Genomic DNA, 24,534 nt, shown 5'->3' with positions numbered 1-24,534 from the left:
CCATTAATGTAACTGTAAATGTGATCTACATAAAGAGCAAAGTACTTTATTTACAGACTGATTTCTAAACACATTGGCTTAAAGATACATTACTGGGACTTTTATTGCCATAGCTTATAGAATTGCTATATAAAATCCTACGTTTAATGGAAATTCTGTGATTCTGTGAATTCTTTCTTTAATATTTCTCCTGTTGCTAATATAACAGTACGAATGGCTTAATTTCCCCAGGGCCGATGTGAAGTCCTGCGTTTGGTCGATCTCAGCCAATGTCCTTCCTTCTTAAAATGGCTCAAACAGCATGATGTTCTACTAGGACCGTCCTCACTGCTCACTCACACAGGTAAGAGCTGTGATTGGATGGAAGATCTGCAAACCAACTTCATCCACTTATCCTCTCACCAATTAGCACTTCAATAAGGCCATGTGGTCAAAATACAGAAAGGTCACACCTGAGGTCACCCAAAAGAGGGAGGTCGGCTTAATTGGACAGAATGAAACTGACTTTTAAAATAATAAGAATACATTTTCTTTAATAAAATGATACACAAGATAAACAAAATTTGGTTAAACCCTTGGTGTCTTTTTTTTTTCAGGAAGGTCCGTGCAAAACACCAGGGTCCAAGGAGACACATCACATGGCAAAACGGATGCTGGAGGTGGTTTAATTTCAGACTCAAGGTTAGTTCCTGGTCGGTAGCTGTGGCAACATCACACTGATTCCTAAGGTTTGAAAGCACGGCTTGGTGGATACAATTTATGGTTCTGCTTCCATAGGTCCATATCTGTGGAGAATATAGCCCAGAGGAATGGGCTCCCGTTGTCCTATTCTGAAACCCTCAAAGGTCTTGTTCTACCCGAAGATCTGGTGGCCGGTGTCTACCTGCGTATTGACTCGATCCACCCGGGGCAATACTTTGTGAGTTATTTTGGTTTATTCACAGACAGAAACTGAGCATAATTGATCAGAGAATTACAATACGAGGCCAAAATCGCTCATATGGAAACTATGGTCTCAAATTCATATTTTATATGAATGTTTATGCAATCAATAAATGCAATGATTTAATATTCTGAGAAAGATATATATATATATATAGCTTGTCCAATCAATATTTAATTAAGGCCTTCATAGGAGATTGTTCCATTATTCTGACCATTTTGATCTAATATTGGATATATCCCACTTAATTCCTAGAAAATCAGTTTAGTAAATAATATTTATTTAGTCTGTTTCTGAAATATTGGTGCAACATCATAAAAAAATCTCTACATAATGCTGCTCCCACCTATCTATCCTCCCTAATACACAACTATGTCCCATCTAGGCCCTTACGCTTTGCTGAAGACTTACGTCTATCTTCTGTCCATACTCCCACCTCTGATGCTCACCTTCAAGATTTCTCGAGGGCTGCTCCGTTCCGGTGGAACTCCCTTCCCTCCTTCATTAGATGCTCACCCAGTCTCCACTCCTTCAAAAAATCATAAAAACCCACTTCTTCATAAAAGCATATCAACTAAACTGTTAATAGCTCCAGACTGATTGCTCTCTTGCAACTGTCACTAGTCTAATACTGTCCTTACCTTTTTGTGTCACTTTACCCCACTCCCTCTAGCATGTAAGCTCATTGAGCAGGGCCCTCAATCCCTCTGTTACTGTGTCACTATACCCCACTCCCTCTAACATGTAAACTCACTGAGCAGGGCCTCAATCCCTCTGTTACTGTGTCACTATACCCCACTCCCTCTAGCATGTAAACTCACTGAGCAGGGCCCTCAATCTCTCTGTTCCTGTGTCACTATACCCCACTCCCTCTAACATGTAAACTCACCGAGCAGGGCCCTCAATCCCTCTGTTCCTGTGTGTCCAACTTGTCTGGTTACAACTACATGTTTGTTCGTCCACCCATTGTAAAGCGCTGCGGAATTTGTTGGCGCTATATAAATAATAACATAATAATAAACCAAGCTTTTATAGAGAGGTACTGACACCATACACAGAGCTTTATAGAGAGGTACTGACACCATACACAGAGCTTTATAGAGAGGTACTGACACCATACACAGAGCTTTATAGAGAGGTACTGACACCTTACACAGAGCTTTATAGAAAGGTACTGACACCATACACAGAGCTTTATAGAGAGGTACTGACACCTTACACAGAGCTTTATAGAAAGGTACTGACACCATACACAGAGCTTTATAGAGAGGTACTGACACCATACACAGAGCTTTATAGAGAGGTACTGACACCTTACACAGAGCTTTATAGAAAGGTACTGACACCATACACAGAGCTTTATAGAGAGGTACTGACACCATACACAGAGCTTTATAGAGAGGTACTGACACCATACACAGAGCTTTATAGAGAGGTACTGACACCTTACACAGAGCTTTATAGAGAGGTACTGACACCTTACACAGAGCTTTATAGAGAGGTACTGACACCATACACAGAGCTTTATAGAGAGGTACTGACACCTTACACAGAGCTTTATAGAGAGGTACTAACACCATACACAGAGCTTTATAGAGAGGTACTGACACCATACACAGAGCTTTATAGAGAGGTACTGACACCATACACAGAGCTTTATAGAGAGGTACTGACACCATACACAGAGCTTTATAGAGAGGTACTGACACCATACACAGAGCTTTATAGAGAGGTACTGACACCTTACACAGAGCTTTATAGAGAGGTACTGACACCATACACAGAGCTTTATAGAGAGGTACTGACACCATACACAGAGCTTTATAGAGAGGTACTGACACCATACACAGAGCTTTATAGAGAGGTACTGACACCATACACAGAGCTTTATAGAGAGGTACTGACACCTTACACAGAGCTTTATAGAGAGGTACTGACACCATACACAGAGCTTTATAGAGAGGTACTAACACCATACACAGAGCTTTATAGAGAGGTACTGACACCATACACAGAGCTTTATAGAGAGGTACTGACACCATACACAGAGCTTTATAGAGAGGTACTGACACCTTACACAGAGCTTTATAGAGAGGTACTGACACCTTACACAGAGCTTTATAGAGAGGTACTGACACCATACACAGAGCTTTATAGAGAGGTACTGACACCATACACAGAGCTTTATAGAGAGGCACTGACACCCACTATCTATGTATATATTTAACCCTTAGAGAGGTGTGGACGTGGACTACATTGAATCCTGTTTGGAACGAGAAGGTAGACTGATCCCGGAGCAGGTACGGTGCAGATTGGGTGTGGTGGGGGGAGACACATAGTGTCAGGGGGCTTTTCATATGGAAAATAAAAACATACTCCAGGAAAGCATTGCCCCTGTCACGCATTCTAATGCATTATGGAGATAATGTACAAAATAATATAAAATGTTATAAAACAAACTACAATATCAATATCCCATCCAACGTGGGCAAATGGCTAAAGTTAAATCTTAGCCCGTGCTAAAACTACCCCCAGTAGGGAATAAGCTGTGTCATTAGCCATCTATGAGCCACATTTTCTGGAAAATAGTCACTAATATTGAAAATACAATGAGGTAAACTGGAATTTCAAAATGTAAGTAAAGTTGGAAAAATCCCCCAACGTAGCTGTTTAGAGCTATGCTATGCGCATGCAATGGGCGATCCCTTGTCAGAAGCCACAATTCCTGTATGTAGGGAATTCCCTGGGGGCACACCACAGGGGAAAATGGCTATAACTCAATATTAACAAATGCCAATCCCACACGTCAAATCTCACGTATTGTGTCTCAATGAAACCATAGCAGAGGGCACCACCTGACACAATACACAGTTTATTTCCAGATTACTAACTGAGCAATTACTGCTTCTCCAGACTCTGACCTTCGTCCCCACCGACAGCCCCAGAGATCCCAGATCCATGGTCATCGTCAGCCAGGGCGCGGATATCATTCGGATTAAATTGGATAAATTCACAGAATTGGCAGATCTCAAGACTTTAAAGAAACTCAAGTCAGAAATGACCGGATATCCCAGGTGAGGTCCGTCACATCAGACTCATTCCTTATAGCTCTGTCAGTGTGAGCAGCTGTGACTCGAAGCGGACACTGCAATATAGCGACAGAGAAAAGGTTGATAGATAAGTGTCTGTTCACTGCCCATCCATTGCATTGAATAGAGTCCCGACAATCCTACTTCAGCATAGGCCATTATACTGATTTAGTAAAAGTGTATTTTCTAAGATCAGTATGTGTACTAAGTAGGAGAAGTCTTCTCTAATGCAGCTTCAGCTCACCTTGAAAGCAACTACAGCACATGTGTGACAATACAGTGTAGTTGCTGTGATTATTCCCTGCTGACTGTGAGATTGGAAGAGCCCCATTCCTAGCTAGAGGCTTCACTTTATTCACAAGCTGAAATGTTGGCATTGACCCTGGCGGTTGGCATCATATGGAGGAAGTGGTTTGCATTGGAACGCGCTGTTAGAAAGGAGGTGGGCAGTGCGGAAATGCGGGAACACTTACAAAAATGTAATAATGGGGACAGTGACAGGGCTAAAAAAAGAGCCAAATATTTCATTAAAAAGGTTTTTAAACAATACATCAATGAGATTAAGGTTAATTGTATATTCAGTCCATAATTTAATGAAAACTAGAAAACTGAAACAAAATATTTACTTTAAATAAATGGATGGGGGAACGGAAAGTCCAATAAGCAAACTGGACTTTCAATACAAAGATTTAAAGCTGTTTCAGGTCATGATTCTCTACGTGAGGCGATACCCATAGTTATCGTGTAAGATCCAGTTTTCATTTCAGATATTGTTGTGTAGAAATTTCTAATTTTTAGGTAAAGTCCCAAAAGCACCTGTTCTCATTTCTAAACTGATCTTGAATGCTTTCCTCCCCAGTGACAATGACCTCTGCAGAGTCTTCCTTGAGCAGAACAAATGGAAGGTGTTTAAGTCAGACCTGGTCAATTGTCTAAGCTCCACTCCAAGCCTTCACCCAAAGCTGTACCCCAACATCGAGAAAGGGAAGGGCGATCGGAATCGACCGTGCGCAGACAGGAGTGGGATTCTACAACTGGGCACCCGCAAAACACGCTCTGCAAAGGTGGGTATCCCTTTGGTAACCCCTAGGTCAGACTATGGAGCGATAAGACAGTTACCCAGCAAGACCAAGGAACACAGATTATTGTCACGAACAATGTCTAGATATTAAACAAGAGCAGCTAAGTCGATCTGTTAGCGTACGACATCTCCAATAAACCTCTGAGGGCTGGTAGAGCTGTATGGGTGTTGTAGTCTGCTACTCACGTAATGCCCGGAGTTTGATTATCCCGGATACAGAGTTTCATGAAACAAGTGATTGATCTCATGGATCATGATCCACATATTACATGATTGTCACAATTCGGTAGGGAAACCTTGTTAATTCTTCCTATTGAACCGAGGTAATGTGGGAGCGTTAAATAGCACTTTATCGGCTAGTGGTGAGTTGAAAACGGAATGAAGGCCTAACGAGCCAAGTCTGTAATTCAGATGAAATTGGTATTTTTAATTCAAATTTGCACCATACCAGACTGTATGCAACGCTGACAAAGACTGTTGCGTGGGATTTTCTCCTTAAATGAAACATTCTTCATTAAATTTAGTCTCAGCTTAGAGCAGGATCCTCATACATTTGCTCAGTATATTTGAAATATAATGGTCGTTACTTATTATAGGTATGAGAGAATTGGCATTAACACAAACACCAATCTGTCTGGCATATCCACAAAGACAAGTTTAACGAGATCATTATGTACCAATTAAAATATGCAGCTATATAGTCAAGGAACCTGCTGTGATAGCTTAGATCTTCCAAATATATACTTATCAATCCAAATTACTTTAATGAACGCAGTCATTATTATTATTTTATTTATATAGCGCCAGCAGACTCCGTAGCGCTGTACATCATTTCACGTTATTACGTCAGCCAGTCTGATCATTCTCATTCTTTTTATTCTAGTTCTGGACAACGCCTATAAACCCCAAAGCCCCCGAACCGGGCAGAAAGGACCATAAGCAACATAATTCCACCCAAGGGTCCATCCGGTTGATCCACGGGATCGATATTCCTAAATTGTGTGGGAAGAGGGTGATGTGGTGATGGTGGCTGCTGATACTAACGGATACCCCAGAAAGACGGCATCTCTGGATTAAGCTGTAGAGGAAATGTTATCCTAATCACACTGTAAATTGCTTCCAGGGACAATTCCAACTTAAAATGGCTTTATTGAAAGACCCATCACTGTGTAATGTGACCAGCCTTTATATAGCACTTTACCAAATTATAAAACTTTCACCTACAGGAAAACTGCATCAAATATAATGATGGAAAAATGTGTTGGCTTTATACTAAAAATAGGGTTGCCTATTGAAGTAAATTTAAAATATAATTTTTTTCAATTAAATATTGATATTTGACTTTATTCACACACCTGCTCTGTTAGGTGTACAAGAAATGTAAAAAGATACAAAAAAAAACCAAAAAACATACAAAAATTGTGACTTATATGATACAATTGCATTATGCTCCCTAGATGGTATTGCCGGCAGGTCACTAAGTTTCTAGTACTTTAAGATGAATCTCATTTAATCTCCAGCAGATGGCAGTATTGTCTAGTAAAATACAATGCACTCTGTGGTTATGGTACTTGACGTGTTCCTTTCAGATAGGACAGACAACTGACCCAGCCTGTTAGTGTACACAGTGCTGGCTAGGCATGCATATGTCTGCCATGCCTGTTAGTGTACACAATGCTGGCTAGGCATGCATACGTCTGCCATGCCTGTTAGTGTACACAGTGCTGGCTAGGCATGCATACGTCTGCCATGCCTGTTAGTGTACACAGTGCTGGCTAGGCATGCATACGTCTGCCATGCCTGTTAGTGTACACAGTGCTGGCTAGGCATGCATACGTCTGCCATGCCTGTTAGTGTACACAGTGCTGGCTAGGCATGCATACGTCTGCCATGCCTGTTAGTGTACACAGTGCTGGCTAGGCATGCATACGTCTGCCATGCCTGTTAGTGTACACAGTGTTGGCTAGGCATGCATACGTCTGCCATGCCTGTTAGTGTACACAGTGCTGGCTAGGCATGCATACGTCTGCCATGCCTGTTAGTGTACACAGTGCTGGCTAGGCATGCATACGTCTGCCATGCCTGTTAGTGTACACAGTGTTGGCTAGGCATGCATACGTCTGCCATGCCTGTTAGTGTACACAGTGCTGGCTAAGCATGCATACGTCTGCCATGCCTGTTAGTGTACACAGTGTTGGCTAGGCATGCATACGTCTGCCATGCCTGTTAGTGTACACAGTGTTGGCTAGGCATGCATACGTCTGCCATGCCTGTTAGTGTACACAGTGCTGGCTAAGCATGCATACGTCTGCCATGCCTGTTAGTGTACACAGTGTTGGCTAGGCATGCATACGTCTGCCATGCCTGTTAGTGTACACAGTGTTGGCTAGGCATGCATACGTCTGCCATGCCTGTTAGTGTACACAATGTTGGCTAGGCATGCATACGTCTGCCATGCCTGTTAGTGTACACAGTGTTGGCTAGGCATACATACGTCTGCCATGCCTGTTAGTGTACACAGTGCTGGCTAGGCATGCATACGTCTGCGGGTGGGGGCCATAAAGATAACGAGGGGGGGGACCTACTGTCCTCCCCCCCCGGGGCGGCGGGTGGGGGCCATAAAGATAGCGAGGGGGGGACCTACTGTCCTCCCCCTCTCTGGCCCCCACCCCTGGGCGGCGGGTGGGGGCCATAAAGATAACGAGGGGGGACCTACTGTCCTCCCCCTCTCCGGCCCCCACCCCTGGGCGGCGGCGGGTGGGGGCCATAATGATAATGAGGGAGGGGGGGGACACCTACTGTCCTCCCCCCCGGCCCCCACCCCTGGGTGGAGGGTGGGGGCCCTAAATCAAATAACCCCTCTCCCCCCATCAAAGGCGACTAGGGGTCCCCAAGCCCCTAGTCACCCACCCAAATAAAAAAGCCCCTACCTACCCCCCTCACCCTAAAAAATAGTGAGGGGGGAATAAAATTACTACCCTGTAAAGTAAAATTAAACTTACCATTCGACATCTTCTTTTTTCTAAAATCTTCATTTTTCAGCCCCCAAAAAGGCCAAATAAAAAGCCATTATACCTGTCGAACTTAAAATAAAAAAAACCCGAGCGCAAAAAAAAAACCCAGACGAAAAAGAAAAAACCCGAGCGCAAAAAAAAAATAATCCATCTTCACCCATGGAGGGCTCCGCGCAGACTGAGCTCCGCAGGGCGGGGGAAGGCTTATAAAGCCTTGCCCCGCCCTGCAATTAGGCTAAGAACACTCTGATTGGTGGGTTTAAGCCAATCAGAGTGCTCTTTGTCATTTTACACAGCATGGAAAAATTCCAAAGAACTTTCCCACGCTGTGTAAAATGACACAGAGCACTGTGATTGGATGGCTTGAAATCCATCCAATCACAGTGCTCTGTGTCATTTTACACAGCGTGGGAAAATTCCAAAGAACTTTCCCACGCTGTGTAAAATGACACAGAGCACTGTGATTGGATGGCTTGTGACAGCAAAGTCTCACGTGTAAAACAGTACCCCCTATGTACAGGTTTTATGGTGTTTTGGGATGTTACAGGGTCAAATATGGCACGTTACATTTGAAAATTGAAATTCGCCAGATTGGTTACGTTGCCTTTGAGACTGTATAGTAGCCCAGGAATTAAATTTACACCCATAATGGCATACCATTTGCAATAGTAGACAACCCAAGGTATTGCAAATGGGGTATGTCCAGTCTTTTTTAGTAGCCATTTGGTCACAAACACTGGCCAAAGTTAGCTTTAGTATTTGTTTGTGTGTGAAAAATGCAAAAAACGCCAATTTTGGCCAGTGTTTGTGACTAAGTAGCTACTAAAAAAAGACTGGACAGACCCCATTTGCAATATCTTGGGTTGTCTACTATTGCAAATGGTATGCCATCATAGGGGTAATTTTCTTTCTTGGGCTACCATAGGGTCTCAAAGGCACCGTAACCAATCAGGCGAATTTTAATGTGAAAAAAATGAAATACAAGCCTTATATTTGACGCTGTAACTTTTGAAAACACCATAAAACCTGTACATGAGGGGTACTGTTGTACTCGGGAGACTTCGCTGAATATTTGTGTTTCAAAACAGTAAAAAGTATCACAGCAATAATATCGTCCGTGTAAGTGCTGTTTGTGCGTGAAAAATGCAAAAAACGTCACTTTTACTGGCATATTCCTGAGCCTTTAGTGTTAACACCACCATCTAGCCCCCCCTGGGCCCTCTTATGCCTCCATAAATATAGCAAAATCTAACTGTATTCAAGCCTGAAGCTGCTGGTTCTGCCCCTGTCTGCCTCAGAATAGCAAGCTGTCTGCTGACATCATCAGAAGTATTGTTCTGGGCAAATCACAATGCTTCCCCATAGGTTTGGCTAAGACTATGAAGGAGGTAGATCAGGGGCAGAGCTAGAACAAGCCAAATGTCCCTGGCCAATCAGCATCTCCTCATAGAGATGAATTGAATCAATGAATCTCTATGAGGAAAGTTCAGTGTCTGCATGCAGAGGGAGGAGATACTGAATGTTTGGATGCATTTTAGGCAGCTGACTATAGGCAGCTGACTTTATGGTGACTATAGTGTCCCTTTAACCAGGATTCTGTGTTTGGCCACCTTTACTGCTGCTTGCAGCTTGTCCAAAAAGAAAACGACTGTATGGAGACTGAAAGTCTAGTGCCTTAATTCCTCCCGCCGTCAGGCAAATAAAGCGCTGTTATCCTGTTTAATTACAGCACTTAATTAAACAATGCTGTATTTATTCTATTTACATTTTCATTCTCAGAATTTGTTTTACTGTATAAGCATATTACAAACATCATCGAGAAATAATAAAACAGGACAGGTACAAACTGTAAGACATGTGAAATTGTCCAAAAGGGTGGGTATAAATGATTATTGCCATTTATATAGCACCAACAGATTCCGTAGCGCTGTACAATATTATGAGAGGGGGGATTTAGCTATAAATAGGACAATTACAAAAAAACTTACAGAAACGATAGGTTGAAGAGGACCCTGCTCAAACGAGCTTACAGTCTATAGGGGGTGGGGTATAAAACAACAGGACAGGAAATAGCAATCAAATAAGGTAGGAGTGGAGTAGAGCTGGAGGAGAGGGTAGAGTGCTGCCCTTTAGGCGAGAGCAAGGGACAGGTATGTGAGGTAGAGGTTACTCTGGGAGGCCATAATCTTTCCTAAAGAGATGGGCTATGAGGGACTTCTTAAACAATTGCAGACTAGAGGAGAGTGTGATGGTGGTTAGCAGGCTATTCCAAAGGAAAGGAGCCGCCCGCAAGAAGTCCTGCAAGTGTGAGTTAGCCCTACGGGTGCGAGCAGCGAACAGGAGAAGGTCGTGGGCAGAGTGGAGAGACCGAGAAGGGGCATACTATGGATCTGTGAAGAGATATAGGAGGGGTTAGAATCGTTCAGTGCTTTATAGGTGTGGATTAGTACTTTGAATTGAGAGGAGAAAAAAAATGTCACTTGTAGATGATTAGAAAGGGATGAATTTATGTTTTAACACACGGTGCGCCGGAACGGTCCAAGCTTGAAGGCAACACATAGGAAATGCTCACACGTTCACTGTGTTAAGGCTTTATTAATAATATATATAACACATATGAGTAGCAACAGCAAAATCTGCTACGGTTTGCAATGCATTTTATATTTCAATCGAAAGTTTAGGCTTCTCAAATATGTCAATACTGCCGCTTTAAATCTCACCAAACGGTAATATTAGTGGAGCAGATTAAAAGAACAAAACGTTGATCTTGAAACATTAACATTTGGTCCAAGCGCCTCTTCTGAGGGACTAGTGAATGAATCAGTGAAGTGGGGAAGAGAGGACAACGGACACGAGACATTGTTACTACCAGATCTCTTAGTGACATTGTGATACACAGCAAATATTCCAACCACAGTTTATAAAAATAAAAATGTGCATTTATTATAAAAAAAAAAAAAAAAAAAAAGCCACACTGCCCACGTTTATTGTAATTCACTAACATTTACAGTGTGCACCCTAACCAACAGCTGCCCAGCTGTGCTGGAACTATACCTCCCAAAATAATGTGAATCTATGACTGGCTGATCCAACCCATCTGGAAGGGTCATCCATTCTATAAACAAGTCTCAGAATTCATTTATACAGCAGCTATGGGCCTCCCACGCCATCGAAATATAGGCTGGTGTTTTCCCTAAACATTAGAGGAGGTTAAAGGTCAGCGTGTTGAAGGTTTTTTGTTGCTGTGCCATCCCCTTCCAAAAGCCACCGCAATACATTTCACGCATTTCATAACATCATCAGTCAGAGTCCGAATTTTCCTGCCTGATTCCACTGCTGATGCCCGATTCCACCGCTGTTGCCAGATTCTCCTCCTGTCCTTTTAACCTTTCACCTGCCAAGACAAAGAATGGTCGGTAACTAGCAGAATCTAGCACGTTTACCACGATACACTAAGAGATAGGGAAGAAGTTACAAACCTTATCAGAAGCTATAAAACATACAGCGTTTACCAATCTCATCATTAATACGAAGGTTTCCAAAAAAGGATTGTGAGGATTCACAGCTTGTTAAATATAAGAAGCTACCCGGAACAGATCTAAACCCAAACTGTCAGGAATTGTTCTCCTATCAGATTCCCTGCAGTGTTTGAAATCTAAAAACATTCTCTGTCTTCACTCACGTATTAATTCAGCAATTGCTCGTTGGGTTCTCTTCTCCAACTTTTCCAGCTTCTTGGCAACATCTCTCTTAAGATCCCTGGAAATAATGCAGAGGTCACGGCAAACATTCAACAGCGATTTTCTTTAGAACTCGCTCAATACAATTTTATGTGGATTTATGAAGACAAATAAAATAAAAAATTTTCAATAAAACAATTCTGCTCTTAATTCTGTCTGTATTTTTTGCAATGCATTTTGTTATCACGTTATAAAATGTACAGAAGTATTTCTAATTGTGTGATATGCCTTTTTGTTGGCAGTATGAGAACGTTGTATGTTGTGACCAGACAGAGGAGGTTCCACACTGGACACTAATGAACATTCTGATGAGCCATATGTACCCTTACAGTTTCATTTACAGAACAAACAAAAAGCACCAACATATACACTCACTGACAGAATTAAAGAAATTAAACATTTTACAAAAACCAAAGCCATCGCTAATCCAGAGTCTGGAGATTCAGTACTGTATGCTATTTTCAATTGCTGATGGACATTAAATAAAAATGCCCTCTGTGAGCCTTTCTGAATATTGGCAGATGTTACAGCCACACAGTACGTGTAGATAATATGTCTGTATGTTCGTTCGGCAACTCACCAGTCCGGCTTCCTTGGAGCAAGATTAGCCAGGTCCTGTATAATAAAACACAGAGAAAGCCTAAATACACATAGACGGTGGCAGCAGACAGGGCTCAGTAACAGTCATGAAGGAAAATAGACCCAGTTTTAAATGGATTAAGTCAATATTTAGTGTTCAAAGCGGTTTATTGAACGGATTAAGAAACATTAGGCAACATGCAATAGGTGTGGTATGGAGATTGGACACGCAGGTCCTAGCAGTTAGGGTAATACGGTCAAAGTATACAAAATAGTTAACTGGATGCTTCCCTGAAGCAGGATTAAGTAAATTTTAAACCCAACAACAAGTGGTAATTAATTTAAATGGCCACTTCCTTAAACAAAAACAAAGTTATACTAATTTTGGAATAATCAGCCAGATCATTCCATTGGTCTGTCGGGCGATTGCCCCCAAACTGCTAGTAATTCATGTTCAATACAAACTACACAGACTTACAACTTCCTCGATTATCGGCTCTGGCTTGGCTGCTTCAAGCTGCTCCTTCACCTTCTCCTCCACTAGAGGGCAGAAAGAGACAACACAAATAAGACAAGATGATGTCAGGACCGGATCTAACATTCCATCCCCATACTTGCTCTACATTAGAATTAACAGGCCAGTCTCGCTCAATGATATATAACATGAACACCTTACACTGACATCACATTATCAATCAGCATGAAAATGACTTGGTCAAGTGGCTGTATAAAGTGTCCTTACTGGGAGTGCCACTCACCTGAGATTGGTTTAGCTTGCGGCACCTGTCGCTGTTTGAGTTCGTCATCCTGGGGGGTATAATTCCTCAGTTTCAGCTCCCTGGCAAAGGACAAGAGGATTAACGATTCTAGAGGTCAGTGAAAGAACTTCAATAACAATCTCATTTCTGAATTCCCCATAAAGAGAAAAAGACAACCAAATAAATATAAACAGACAAAGTGCAACTCACATCAGTGTTTACATGTATTAACCAGTATGAGGAGATTCACCAATTATCGCAGAATAATCAGCAGGTTTTCTGTAAAATTTCTCAATTTACGATTCCATTTTACAGTATTGCATTTTCTGGTGGTTACCGGTGTAGCAAGTGAGGCAGAATATCTGCACAATATAATTAGTATTAGTGTAACGTAACGTTACACTAGGGGCAGGAACATGTCATTAGAAACAAAAAAGCAAGGCATTCGTTTAATTACTTTTAAAAGCTCCCAGAAAGCAAGTTTTCAGAGTATTTTGACTGCTATGTGCCTGTGTATTTTTATTATGATATACCAGCTCTCACACTGGAAGCAGCAATGCCAACTGTTCACAGGTAGATGGCAGTGTAATGTAGAATTCTAGGTGTCCAGCCAGCTGTGCCCAAGGTGAGTATTTTGACCACGACTAGGTCACTTACAGGTAAGTTCTCACTGCGAGCCTGGCCTGCAGCCCTGTCAATGCGTATCCTTATCACACTGACATTTCTAAAGGCTAAACTGATTAGCAAGCTTTATTTAGTCAAGGGCTGAGTAAATAATGATTTTTTAGGAGCGGCAAGCAATGAATTGATTTAGTGTTACAAAAAACTGCTCAAAATCAATTAGCGATAAAACTGTGTTAACCTGGTAAAACCTACAGAAGAGAAAAGAGGACACAACACCACTAGAGATCTTAAAGGGACAACTGTCTTTTCTTTGTGATGCGTGAGAGTGTAAAGGTAGGCAAGGCATTATGGGAGCTGTCGTTTGGCCAAAAATCTCAAACAGGAACCCTCATGGAAAGTGAAATACAATCAATAGACAGTCATTGCATGTGTCAATGCGTCATGCGGCTTCATCTATGGGATAACATTATTTTTATCATTTGTAAGCCACCAACACACATTTAAATGTGAGCATATACCAGGAGATATTGTAATTATAAATACCTCCGCAGTCAATATGATTGCACTGTGCACTCGACAGGTCACGGGATGCCCACACCCCAACATTGGAAGGAATTCATTGTGCAACCACATGAATGGGAGGCCAGAACGGTGATTTATCCATCAGTGCTTCTGGTGGCGGATTAAATCTGATTAAATGTAATCTATGGATCTGCCAGTAATGTAACTAAACGGACACTGTGTGAAATTAGCATTACTGAAAAACACTTTTTACTGAAGAAAATCAGATGAATGGATCTTACTTGTGCTTTTCCTCCTCTTCCCCGATCAGTACCTTATTCTCCGGCTCGTCGTCATCTTTTACCTAAAAGGAAATTCAGAGAAATGGCATCAGAAACAAAAATACAGCGTGTCTGCCACACAGCACAACAAGCCCTCAAGCCCCAGATGTGTGGTTAGACTCTACACCTCCATGGACCTGCAATGGGTGGCATTTCTAAAACCGGTTCCTCGGCGAGGCAAGGCCACTGCAGACGAATAGATGTAACCGGTTCAGTAACTATCCTCTCTGGGCTGTGCAGTGGTTATAGTGCCAATTTAAAACAAACCCATAGCAGTCAGAATGGTTTAAATAGATTAAGCTAAACATTTATGGTCATGCACAGCAGTGAAAGGGTTAGATTATTTGTTCAGAGAAGCAATTGGCCTGGATTCCTGGGAAGACTGGTTTAAGGCAGGGCTACCGCATATGTAAACAGAGTTTGAGACTACAACCTACATTGCTCTATGTAACCTTGCTACACAGAGCATTCAAAGCTATATTCAACATATAGCACTCAATAAATGGAGTTTCAGCCTACTAAACCTCACACCAGTTCACGAGTTATGGTAACATGCTCAATATCCACCAAAATGATAAACAACCACCCTTATCTCTGCAACTAAACGTGGCATGAGAGGGAGGGCCGGTGCACAGTCACCTCCTCAACTAAACGTGGCACAGGAGGGGAGCAGTCCACCCTCAACTCTGCAACTAAACGTGGCATGAGAGGGAGGGCCGGTGCACAGTCACCTCCTCAACTAAACGTGGCACAGGAGGGGAGCAGCCCACCCTCAACTCTGCAACTAAACGTGGCATGAGAGGGAGGGCCGGTGCACAGTCACCTCCTCAACTAAACGTGGCACAGGAGGGGAGCAGCCCACCCTCAACGCTGCAACTAAACGTGGCATGAGAGGGAGGGCCGGTGCACACTCACCTCCTCAATTAAACGTGGCACAGGAGGGGAGCAGTCCACCCTCAACTCTGCAACTAAACGTGGCATGAGAGGGAGGGCCGGTGCACAGTCACCTCCTCAATTAAACGTGGCACAGGAGGGGAGCAGTCCACCCTCAACTCTGCAACTAAACGTGGCATGAGAGGGAGGGCCGGTGCACAGTCACCTCCTCAATTAAACGTGGCACAGGAGGGGAGCAGTCCACCCTCAACTCTGCAACTAAACGTGGCATGAGAGGGAGGGCCGGTGCACAGTCACCTCCTCAACTAAACGTGGCACAGGAGGGGAGCAGTCCACCCTCAACTCTGCAACTAAACGTGGCATGAGAGGGAGGGTCGGTGCACAGTCACCTCCTCAATTAAACGTGGCACAGGAGGGGAGCAGTCCACCCTCAACTCTGCAACTAAACGTGGCATGAGAGGGAGGGCCGGTGCACAGTCACCTCCTCAACTAAACGTGGCACAGGAGGGGAGCAGCTCACCCTCAACGCTGCAACTAAACGTGGCATGAGAGGGAGGGCCGGTGCACACTCACCTCCTCAATTAAACGTGGCACAGGAGGGGAGCAGTCCACCCTCAACTCTGCAGCTATACGTGGCATGAGAGAGAGGGCCGGTGCACACTCACCTCCTCAATTAAACGTGGCACAGGAGGGGAGCAGCCCACCCTCAACTCTGCAGCTATACGTGGTACGGGAGGGGGGTTGCCCATCCTCGACTCTGCCCAAATAGACGGTACAAGAGGTAGGTAGCCCTACCTTGAATCTGCAGATAAATGGGGCACAGGAGGGGGGGTAACATTCCCAAAGCTCTGTGGCTCAACAAAACATGGGAGGGGGACCCCCTGCAACTTCCTCGAGACAAACTGTGTAGGATTTAATACATGCAAACAGTGAACTTGGCCGAATTATAGTCGTTTCAGGGCAAGTTTGGCAAGATCAAAGTTTAGTAAATTTCCTGGGACACTTACAGTTTACAGAAACATACTTCCCCAGTACTTAGTATAGAAAGGGGCTTTCTTATTGATGCTTTGAGCCATAGATTGTGTCCACGTAGAACTACAACTCCCACCATGTCTGTCATGCAAAGCATCATGGGAGTTGTAGTTCTAAAACATCTGGGGATCTACCTTTGGGAGCCCCTATATTAAGTTATATTTCATGTGATGGCTGTAACACCCTGATTACCTTATTATAAATATCATCATTAATACGACACCAACATATTCTGCTGCGTAAAAAAACCCAAAAAACAGCAAATTAGAGGCAAACTATTGCAAATAAAAAGATTAATGAGGATTACGCTCACATTATAGAAAAATAGCAGGAATTTGTAAACATTTACACAGAGGATGAACACACTGTCCAGCTTGATATATCAGCTACAACACAACAGGAAAAAGTGCATGTTGTGGTTATGGTACGATTGCCGCTCTCCTGTGGCAGGTAAACTGTCCTATAACCTTGAAGGGCCCGGCAGCAAATAAAAATTAACTGCGAAATATTCAAAGATCCTTCACTGCAGAGTGTGCTGCCAAGACGAACAATGACGGACTTGGCGGAAGGAAAGAGATAGCCGTGTCTCCGGAATAAACTGATGTTCGCTCTCTGTTTAACAGCAGCAGTGATCATGTAACGTGTTATACAGAGAGCAAGCAGACAATGAGCTGGGAACGCTATCACTTTCTGCACACTTCCTCCCGTGCACCAAATATAAACAGCTCCTGCAACCTCAAAGGCGCAAGTGCCAGAAAGGAAAATCTATTTGTATCAGGGTTGAGCTGGGGAACGAGATGTACCCCAGCAAAAACAGATCTGCAAGCTCGTCAAAAAACCTCTCCCTGGAGACCCAGAGCAGACGAGGCCAGTTCCAACTACAGGCACAGCCGTCTGACCAAAAATGCAGTCGTTGCGCTGAGCACAGAATATTAATTCTCCGATACGGGATAACTGTGCAGCTTGTCGGGGGAGGTAGGAACATGTGCACAGAATCAAAAACTAAAAGAATAAAACAACCCAACATTAATAAACAGGATGAAGATTTAAACAGCGAGACAACCGGCAGAATGATAAATATGGAGACATAATCGCATATTGTCAGCAATAATCAGGAAAGTGCTGCTCTGCATGGAGACACTGAACTTTCCCCATACGCTATATAAATAAAATAATATCGTAATATAGTAAGAACAGCCGTAAAGCAATGAATATTAGATTGCTAGCTCTACGGTAAGCAGAGGTTTTATAATCTGCATAACTACAGTATTATCTGTAATAAAATAATTCATATCACAGCATACACCAGCTGGCAATAAGTAAAAATATATATGAAGTCACAGATTGTAAGACTGATTAGAAAATATAATGTCACCAGCTGCAGCTTTTATAGAATAAAACGAGAGACAGTCACTCAGAAACCAATCAGATACAGCCCAGCAACTTGATAAGTAAAATGATCTGAGCCAACACGTTCCACCACGGCGGAGGGTCCGACTGAGCCAAAATGTTACCCATTACTATCCCCTCCACCCCCAGCAGGGACCCCATTACTATCCCCTCCACCCCCAGCAGGGACCCCATTACTGCCCCCTCCGCCCCCAGCAGGGACCCCATTACTGCCCCCTCCGCCCCCAGCAGGGACCCCATTACTGCCCCCTCCGCCCCCAGCAGGGACCCCATTACTGCCCCCTCCGCCCCCAGCAGGGACCCCATTACTGCCCCCTCCGCCCCCAGCAGGGACCCCATTACTGCCCCCTCCGCCCCCAGCAGGGACCCCATTACTGCCCCCTCCGCCCCCAGCAGTGACCCCATTACTGCCCCCTCCGCCCCCAGCAGTGACCCCATTACTGCCCCCTCCGCCCCCAGCAGTGACCCCATTACTGCCCCCTCCGCCCCCAGCAGTGACCCCATTACTGCCCCCTCCGCCCCCAGCAGTGACCCCATTACTGCCCCCTCCGCCCCCAGCAGTGACCCCATTACTGCCCCCTCCGCCCCCAGCAGTGACCCCATTACTGCCCCCTCCGCCCCCAGCAGTGACCCCATTACTGCCCCCTCCGCCCCCAGCAGTGACCCCATTACTGCCCCCTCCGCCCCCAGCAGTGACCCCATTACTGCCCCCTCCGCCCCCAGCAGTGACCCCATTACTGCCCCCTCCGCCCCCAGCAGTGACCCCATTACTGCCCCCTCCGCCCCCAGCAGTGACCCCATTACTGCCCCCTCCGCCCCCAGCAGTGACCCCATTACTGCCCCCTCCGCCCCCAGCAGTGACCCCATTACTGCCCCCTCCGCCCCCAGCAGTGACCCCATTACTGCCCCCTCCGCCCCCAGCAGTGACCCCATTACTGCCCCCTCCGCCCCCAGCAGTGACCCCATTACTGCCCCCTCCGCCCCCAGCAGTGACCCCATTACTGCCCCCTCCGCCCCCAGCAGTGACCCCATTACTGCCCCCTCCGCCCCCAGCAGTGACCCCATTACTGCCCCCTCCGCCCCCAGCAGTGACCCCATTACTGCCCCCTCCGCCCCCAGCAGTGACCCCATTACTGCCCCCTCCGCCCCCAGCAGTGACCCCATTACTGCCCCCTCCGCCCCCAGCAGTGACCCCATTACTGCCCCCTCCGCCCCCAGCAGTGACCCCATTACTGCCCCCTCCGCCCCCAGCAGTGACCCCATTACTGCCCCCTCCGCCCCCAGCAGTGACCCCATTACTGCCCCCTCCGCCCCCAGCAGTGACCCCATTACTGCCCCCTCCGCCCCCAGCAGTGACCCCATTACTGCCCCCTCCGCCCCCAGCAGTGACCCCATTACTGCCCCCTCCGCCCCCAGCAGTGACCCCATTACTGCCCCCTCCGCCCCCAGCAGTGACCCCATTACTGCCCCCTCCGCCCCCAGCAGTGACCCCATTACTGCCCCCTCCGCCCCCAGCAGTGACCCCATTACTGCCCCCTCCGCCCCCAGCAGTGACCCCATTACTGCCCCCTCCGCCCCCAGCAGTGACCCCATTACTGCCCCCTCCGCCCCCAGCAGTGACCCCATTACTGCCCCCTCCGCCCCCAGCAGTGACCCCATTACTGCCCCCTCCGCCCCCAGCAGTGACCCCATTACTGCCCCCTCCGCCCCCAGCAGTGACCCCATTACTGCCCCCTCCGCCCCCAGCAGTGACCCCATTACTGCCCCCTCCGCCCCCAGCAGTGACCCCATTACTGCCCCCTCCGCCCCCAGCAGTGACCCCATTACTGCCCCCTCCGCCCCCAGCAGTGACCCCATTACTGCCCCCTCCGCCCCCAGCAGTGACCCCATTACTGCCCCCTCCGCCCCCAGCAGTGACCCCATTACTGCCCCCTCCGCCCCCAGCAGTGACCCCATTACTGCCCCCTCCGCCCCCAGCAGTGACCCCATTACTGCCCCCTCCACCCCCAGCAGTGACCCCATTACTGCCCCCTCCACCCCCAGCAGTGACCCCATTACTGCCCCCTCCACCCCCAGCAGTGACCCCATTACTGCCCCCTCCACCCCCAGCAGTGACCCCATTACTGCCCCCTCCACCCCCAGCAGTGACCCCATTACTGCCCCCTCCACCCCCAGCAGTGACCCCATTACTGCCCCCTCCACCCCCAGCAGTGACCCCATTACTGCCCCCTCCACCCCCAGCAGTGACCCCATTACTGCCCCCTCCACCCCCAGCAGTGACCCCATTACTGCCCCCTCCACCCCCAGCAGTGACCCCATTACTGCCCCCTCCACCCCCAGCAGTGACCCCATTACTGCCCCCTCCACCCCCAGCAGTGACCCCATTACTGCCCCCTCTACCCCCAGCAGTGACCCCATTACTGCCCCCTCCACCCCCAGCAGTTACCCCATAACTGCCCCCTCCACCCCCAGCAGTTACCCCATTACTGCCCCTTCCACCCCCAGCAGTGACCCCATTACTGCCCCCTCCACCCCCAGCAGTGACCCCATTACTGCCCCCTCCACCCCGCCAGTGACCCCATTACTGGCCCCTCCACCCCCAGCAGTGACCCCATTACTGCCCCTTCCACCCCCAGCAGTGACCCCATTACTGCCCCCTCTACCCCCAGCAGTGACCCCATTACTGCCCCCTCCACACCCAGCAGTGACCCCATTACTGCCCCCTCCACCCCCAGCAGTGACCCCATTACTGCCCCCTCCCCCCCAGCAGTGACCCCATTACTGCCCCCTCCACCCCCCGCAGTGACCCCATTACTGCCCCCTCCACCCCCCCGTGACCCCATTACTGCCCCCTCCACCCCCAGCAGTGACCCCATTACTGCCCCCTCCACCCCCCGGTGACCCCATTACTGCCCCCTCCACACCTCCGTGACCCCATTACTGCCCCCTCCACCCCCAGCAGTGACCCCATTACTGCCCCCTCCACCCCCAGCAGTGACCCCATTACTGCCCCCTCCACCCCCAGCAGTGACCCCATTACTGCCCCCTCCACCCCCAGCAGTGACCCCATTACTGCCCCCTCTACCCCCAGCAGTGACCCCATTACTGCCCCCTCCACCCCGCCAGTGACCCCATTACTGCCCCCTCCACCCCCAGCAGTTACCCCATAACTGCCCCCTCCACCCCCAGCAGTTACCCCATTACTGCCCCTTCCACCCCCAGCAGTGACCCCATTACTGCCCCCTCCACCCCCAGCAGTGACCCCATTACTGCCCCTTCCACCCCCAGCAGTGACCCCATTACTGCCCCCTCACTGCCCCCTCTACCCCCAGCAGTGACCCCATTACTGCCCCCTCCACACCCAGCAGTGACCCCATTACTGCCCCCTCCACCCCAAGCAGTGACCCCATTACTGCCCCCTCCCCCCCAGCAGTGACCCCATTACTGCCCCCTCCAACCCCAGCAGTGACCCCATTACTGCCCCCTCCACCCCCAGCAGTGACCCCATTACTGCCCCCTCCACCCCCAGCAGTGACCCCATTACTGCCCCCTCCACCCCCAGCAGTGACCCCATTACTGCCCCCTCCACCCCCAGCAGTGACCCCATTACTGCCCCCTCCACCCCCAGCAGTGACCCCATTACTGCCCCCTCCAGTGACCCCATTACTGCCCCCTCCCCCCCAGCAGTGACCCCATTACTGCCCCCTCCACCCCCAGCAGTGACCCCATTACTGCCCCCTCCACCCCCAGCAGTGACCCCATTACTGCCCCCTCCACCCCCAGCAGTGACCCCATTACTGCCCCCTCCACCCCCAGCAGTGACCCCATTACTGCCCCCTCCACCCCCAGCAGTGACCCCATTACTGCCCCCTCCACCCCCAGCAGTGACCCCATTGCTGCCCCTATCTGTGGCCCCCCCAGGGGCCCCTCACCCGTTTCTTTCTCAGCTCGTTCAGTCTCTCTTTCCGTTTGAGCGCCGCTTCCTCCAGTTTCCCCACGCTGCTCTCCATCTTCCCACAATGCTCCGCGAGCTCTGACAGCCCAGCCAATCACAGGCCGGAATCTGACAGGAACGTGACGTCACTAGATTCAGACTGGAAAAGCAGAATGCCGAGCGGAGGAAGGACTGCGTTGCCATTAGTTACAGACAAGAAGGGGAAAGTAACAGAGCGACGAGCACAGAGCAAGGCACCACACAGAACCAGGGGAAAGTAATAGAGAACAGAGAGGAACCACATATAACCAGGGGGAAATAATAGAGTGCAGAGAGGAACCACATAGAACCAGGGGAAAGTAATAGAATGCAGAGAGGAACCACGCAGAACCAGGGGAAAGTAATAGAATGCCGAGAGAAGCCACATGGAACCAGGGGAAAGTAATAGAGTGCAGAGAGGAACCACATAGAACCAGGGGAAAGTAATAGAATGCCGAGAGAAGCCACATAGAACCAGGGGAAAGTAATAGAGTGCAGAGAGGAACCACATAGAACCAGGGGGAAGTAATATAGTGCCGAGAGGAACCACATAGAACCAGGGAAAAGTAATAGAGTGCCAAGAGGAGCCACATAGAACCAGGGGAAAGTAATAGAGTGCAGAGAGGAACCACACAGAACCAGGGGAAAGTAATAGAGTGCAGAGAGGAACCACATAGAACCAGGGGAAAGTAATAGAGTGCAGAGAGGAACCACATAGAACCAGGGGAAAGTAATAGAGTGCAGAGAGGAGCCACATAGAACCAGGGGAAAGTAATAGATTGCAGAGAGGAGCCACAGAGAACCAGGGGGAAGTAATGGAATGCAGAGAGGAACCACACAGAACCAGGGGAAAGTAATAGAATGCCGAGAGAAGCCACATAGACCCAGGGGAAAGTAATAGAGTGCAGAGAGGAAACATATAGAACCAGGGGAAAGTAATAGAGTGCCGAGAGAAGCCACATAGAACCAGGGGAAAGTAATAGAATGCAGAGAGAAGCCACATAGAACTAGGGGAAAGTAATAGAGTGCAGAGAGGAGCCACATAAAACCAGGGGAAAGTAATAGAGTGCAGAGAGGAACCACAGAACCAGGGGAAAGTAATAGAGTGCAGAGAGGAACCACACAGAACCAGGGGAAAGTAATAGAGTGCAGAGAGGAACCACACAGAACCAGGGGAAAGTAATAGAGTGCAGAGAGGAACCACACAGAACCAGGGGAAAGTAATAGAGTGCAGAGAGGAACCACATAGAACCAGGGGAAAGAAATAGAGTGCAGAGAGGAGCCACATAGAACCAGGGGAAAGTAATAGAGTGCAGACAGGAGCCACATAGAACCAGGGGAATGTAATAGAGTGCCAAGAGGAATTAAATAGAACCGGGGAAAGTAATAGAATGCAGAGAGAAGCCACATAGAACCAGGGGAAAGTAATAGAGTGCAGAGAGGAGCCACATAGAACCAGGGGAAAGTAATAGAGTGCCGAGAGGAACCACACAGAACCAGGGGAAAGTAATAGAGTGCTGAGAGGAACCACATAGAACCAGGGGAAAGTAATAGAGTGCAGAGATGAACCACATAGAACCAGGGGGAAGTAATAGAGTGCAGAGAGGAGCCACATAGAACCAGGGGAAAGTAATAGAGTGCAGAGAGGAACCACATAGAACCAGGGGAAAGTAATAGAGTGCAGAGAGGAACCACATAGAACCAGGGGAAAGTAATAGAATGCAGAGAGGAACCACATAGAACCAGGGGACAGTAATAGAGTGCAGAGAGGAACCACATAGAACCAGGGGAACGAAATAGAGTGCAGAGAGTGATACCGGAGAAACTGACGGAAGCCAAGCACAGAGAGATGGACACAGGTTTCTTCAGGAAGGAAGAGATTCTTTATTGGATCACCGATCGGGACTCAGAGGGACTAATGTCACCAAAATACAGCAAAGTCTGAGCCCCGGACAATAGTGCAGGCTCCTTATATAGGCATATAACTCCTCCCATATTAAGCTCCACCCGCACATTCTCTTAACCAATCAACACAAATAAGAATTAACTTCCTGTTTGACCGCATGGCTTGTCCAGCACAATGGAGGAGGGGAATACTATATCCTGTATTCTTGCACATGCTCCGTACACTACTGATCGTATCTTGCCTCGTGCATCCAACTGATCGATACGTCAGCATATGCACGTACACATGCCACGTGGTAATCTCGGCCTACTAAATTTATTTTTACCGAGATTCCACCACATTCCCCCCTTTGATGCCTCTTGATATTTTACAATTACTTGAGGCATCACTTAACCTTAGTTTTGCTTACACCGCAAGTTACCTTGAAACAGACCAGACTTATCCTATGATGTGAATCTTTTAACACTCATCTTCCTGCATTGGTTCTCCTTGATCTAGAGCCTTATACTTATATATCGCCATTATCTGTGCGGCAGCCTTCCTCTCTGCTATACTTCCTATCAGGCTTTGCACAGACCTAACTACTAAGGGTATAAGACACGGTAGGAGTAGACACAACAGTAAAATCAGTAGGACTCCACCTACCACT

The 24,534-nt window shown here is 47.3% G+C and overlaps 2 protein-coding genes across 2 annotated transcripts in view; one reads left to right on the top strand and one right to left on the bottom strand.

The window, feature by feature from the left end:
• LOC134609232 (cyclic nucleotide-binding domain-containing protein 2-like) overlaps window positions 1–6,264 on the top strand; it is a 33,045-nt gene extending 26,781 nt beyond the window's left edge. Inside the window, exons 8-14 of the mRNA XM_063452846.1 lie at window positions 232–343; window positions 597–681; window positions 778–919; window positions 3,178–3,243; window positions 3,857–4,017; window positions 4,892–5,096; window positions 5,997–6,264. Of these exons, the coding sequence (XP_063308916.1) occupies window positions 232–343; window positions 597–681; window positions 778–919; window positions 3,178–3,243; window positions 3,857–4,017; window positions 4,892–5,096; window positions 5,997–6,137 (912 nt within the window). The 3' untranslated portion in view covers window positions 6,138–6,264. The remainder of the gene's footprint in view (window positions 1–231; window positions 344–596; window positions 682–777; window positions 920–3,177; window positions 3,244–3,856; window positions 4,018–4,891; window positions 5,097–5,996) is intronic.
• Window positions 6,265–10,538: 4,274 nt separating this feature from the next.
• On the bottom strand, window positions 10,539–22,060 carry CCDC12 (coiled-coil domain containing 12). Its single transcript, XM_063450856.1, has 7 exons — window positions 21,939–22,060; window positions 14,632–14,693; window positions 13,205–13,284; window positions 12,925–12,986; window positions 12,448–12,482; window positions 11,810–11,886; window positions 10,539–11,521 (listed from the first exon to the last, which is right to left on the bottom strand). The coding sequence occupies exons 1-7, from the start codon at window positions 22,014–22,016 to the stop codon at window positions 11,427–11,429; spliced, it is 489 nt and encodes a 162-aa protein (XP_063306926.1). The 5' UTR covers window positions 22,017–22,060; the 3' UTR covers window positions 10,539–11,426.
• Between the last annotated feature and the right edge of the window lie 2,474 nt (window positions 22,061–24,534).

Source organism: Pelobates fuscus, chromosome 4 (assembly GCF_036172605.1).
Source record: "Pelobates fuscus isolate aPelFus1 chromosome 4, aPelFus1.pri, whole genome shotgun sequence".
Taxonomy (NCBI): Eukaryota; Metazoa; Chordata; class Amphibia; order Anura; family Pelobatidae; genus Pelobates; species Pelobates fuscus.
Note: the sequence above shows the minus strand (reverse complement) of the source record. Positions and strands in the feature narration are given on the sequence as shown.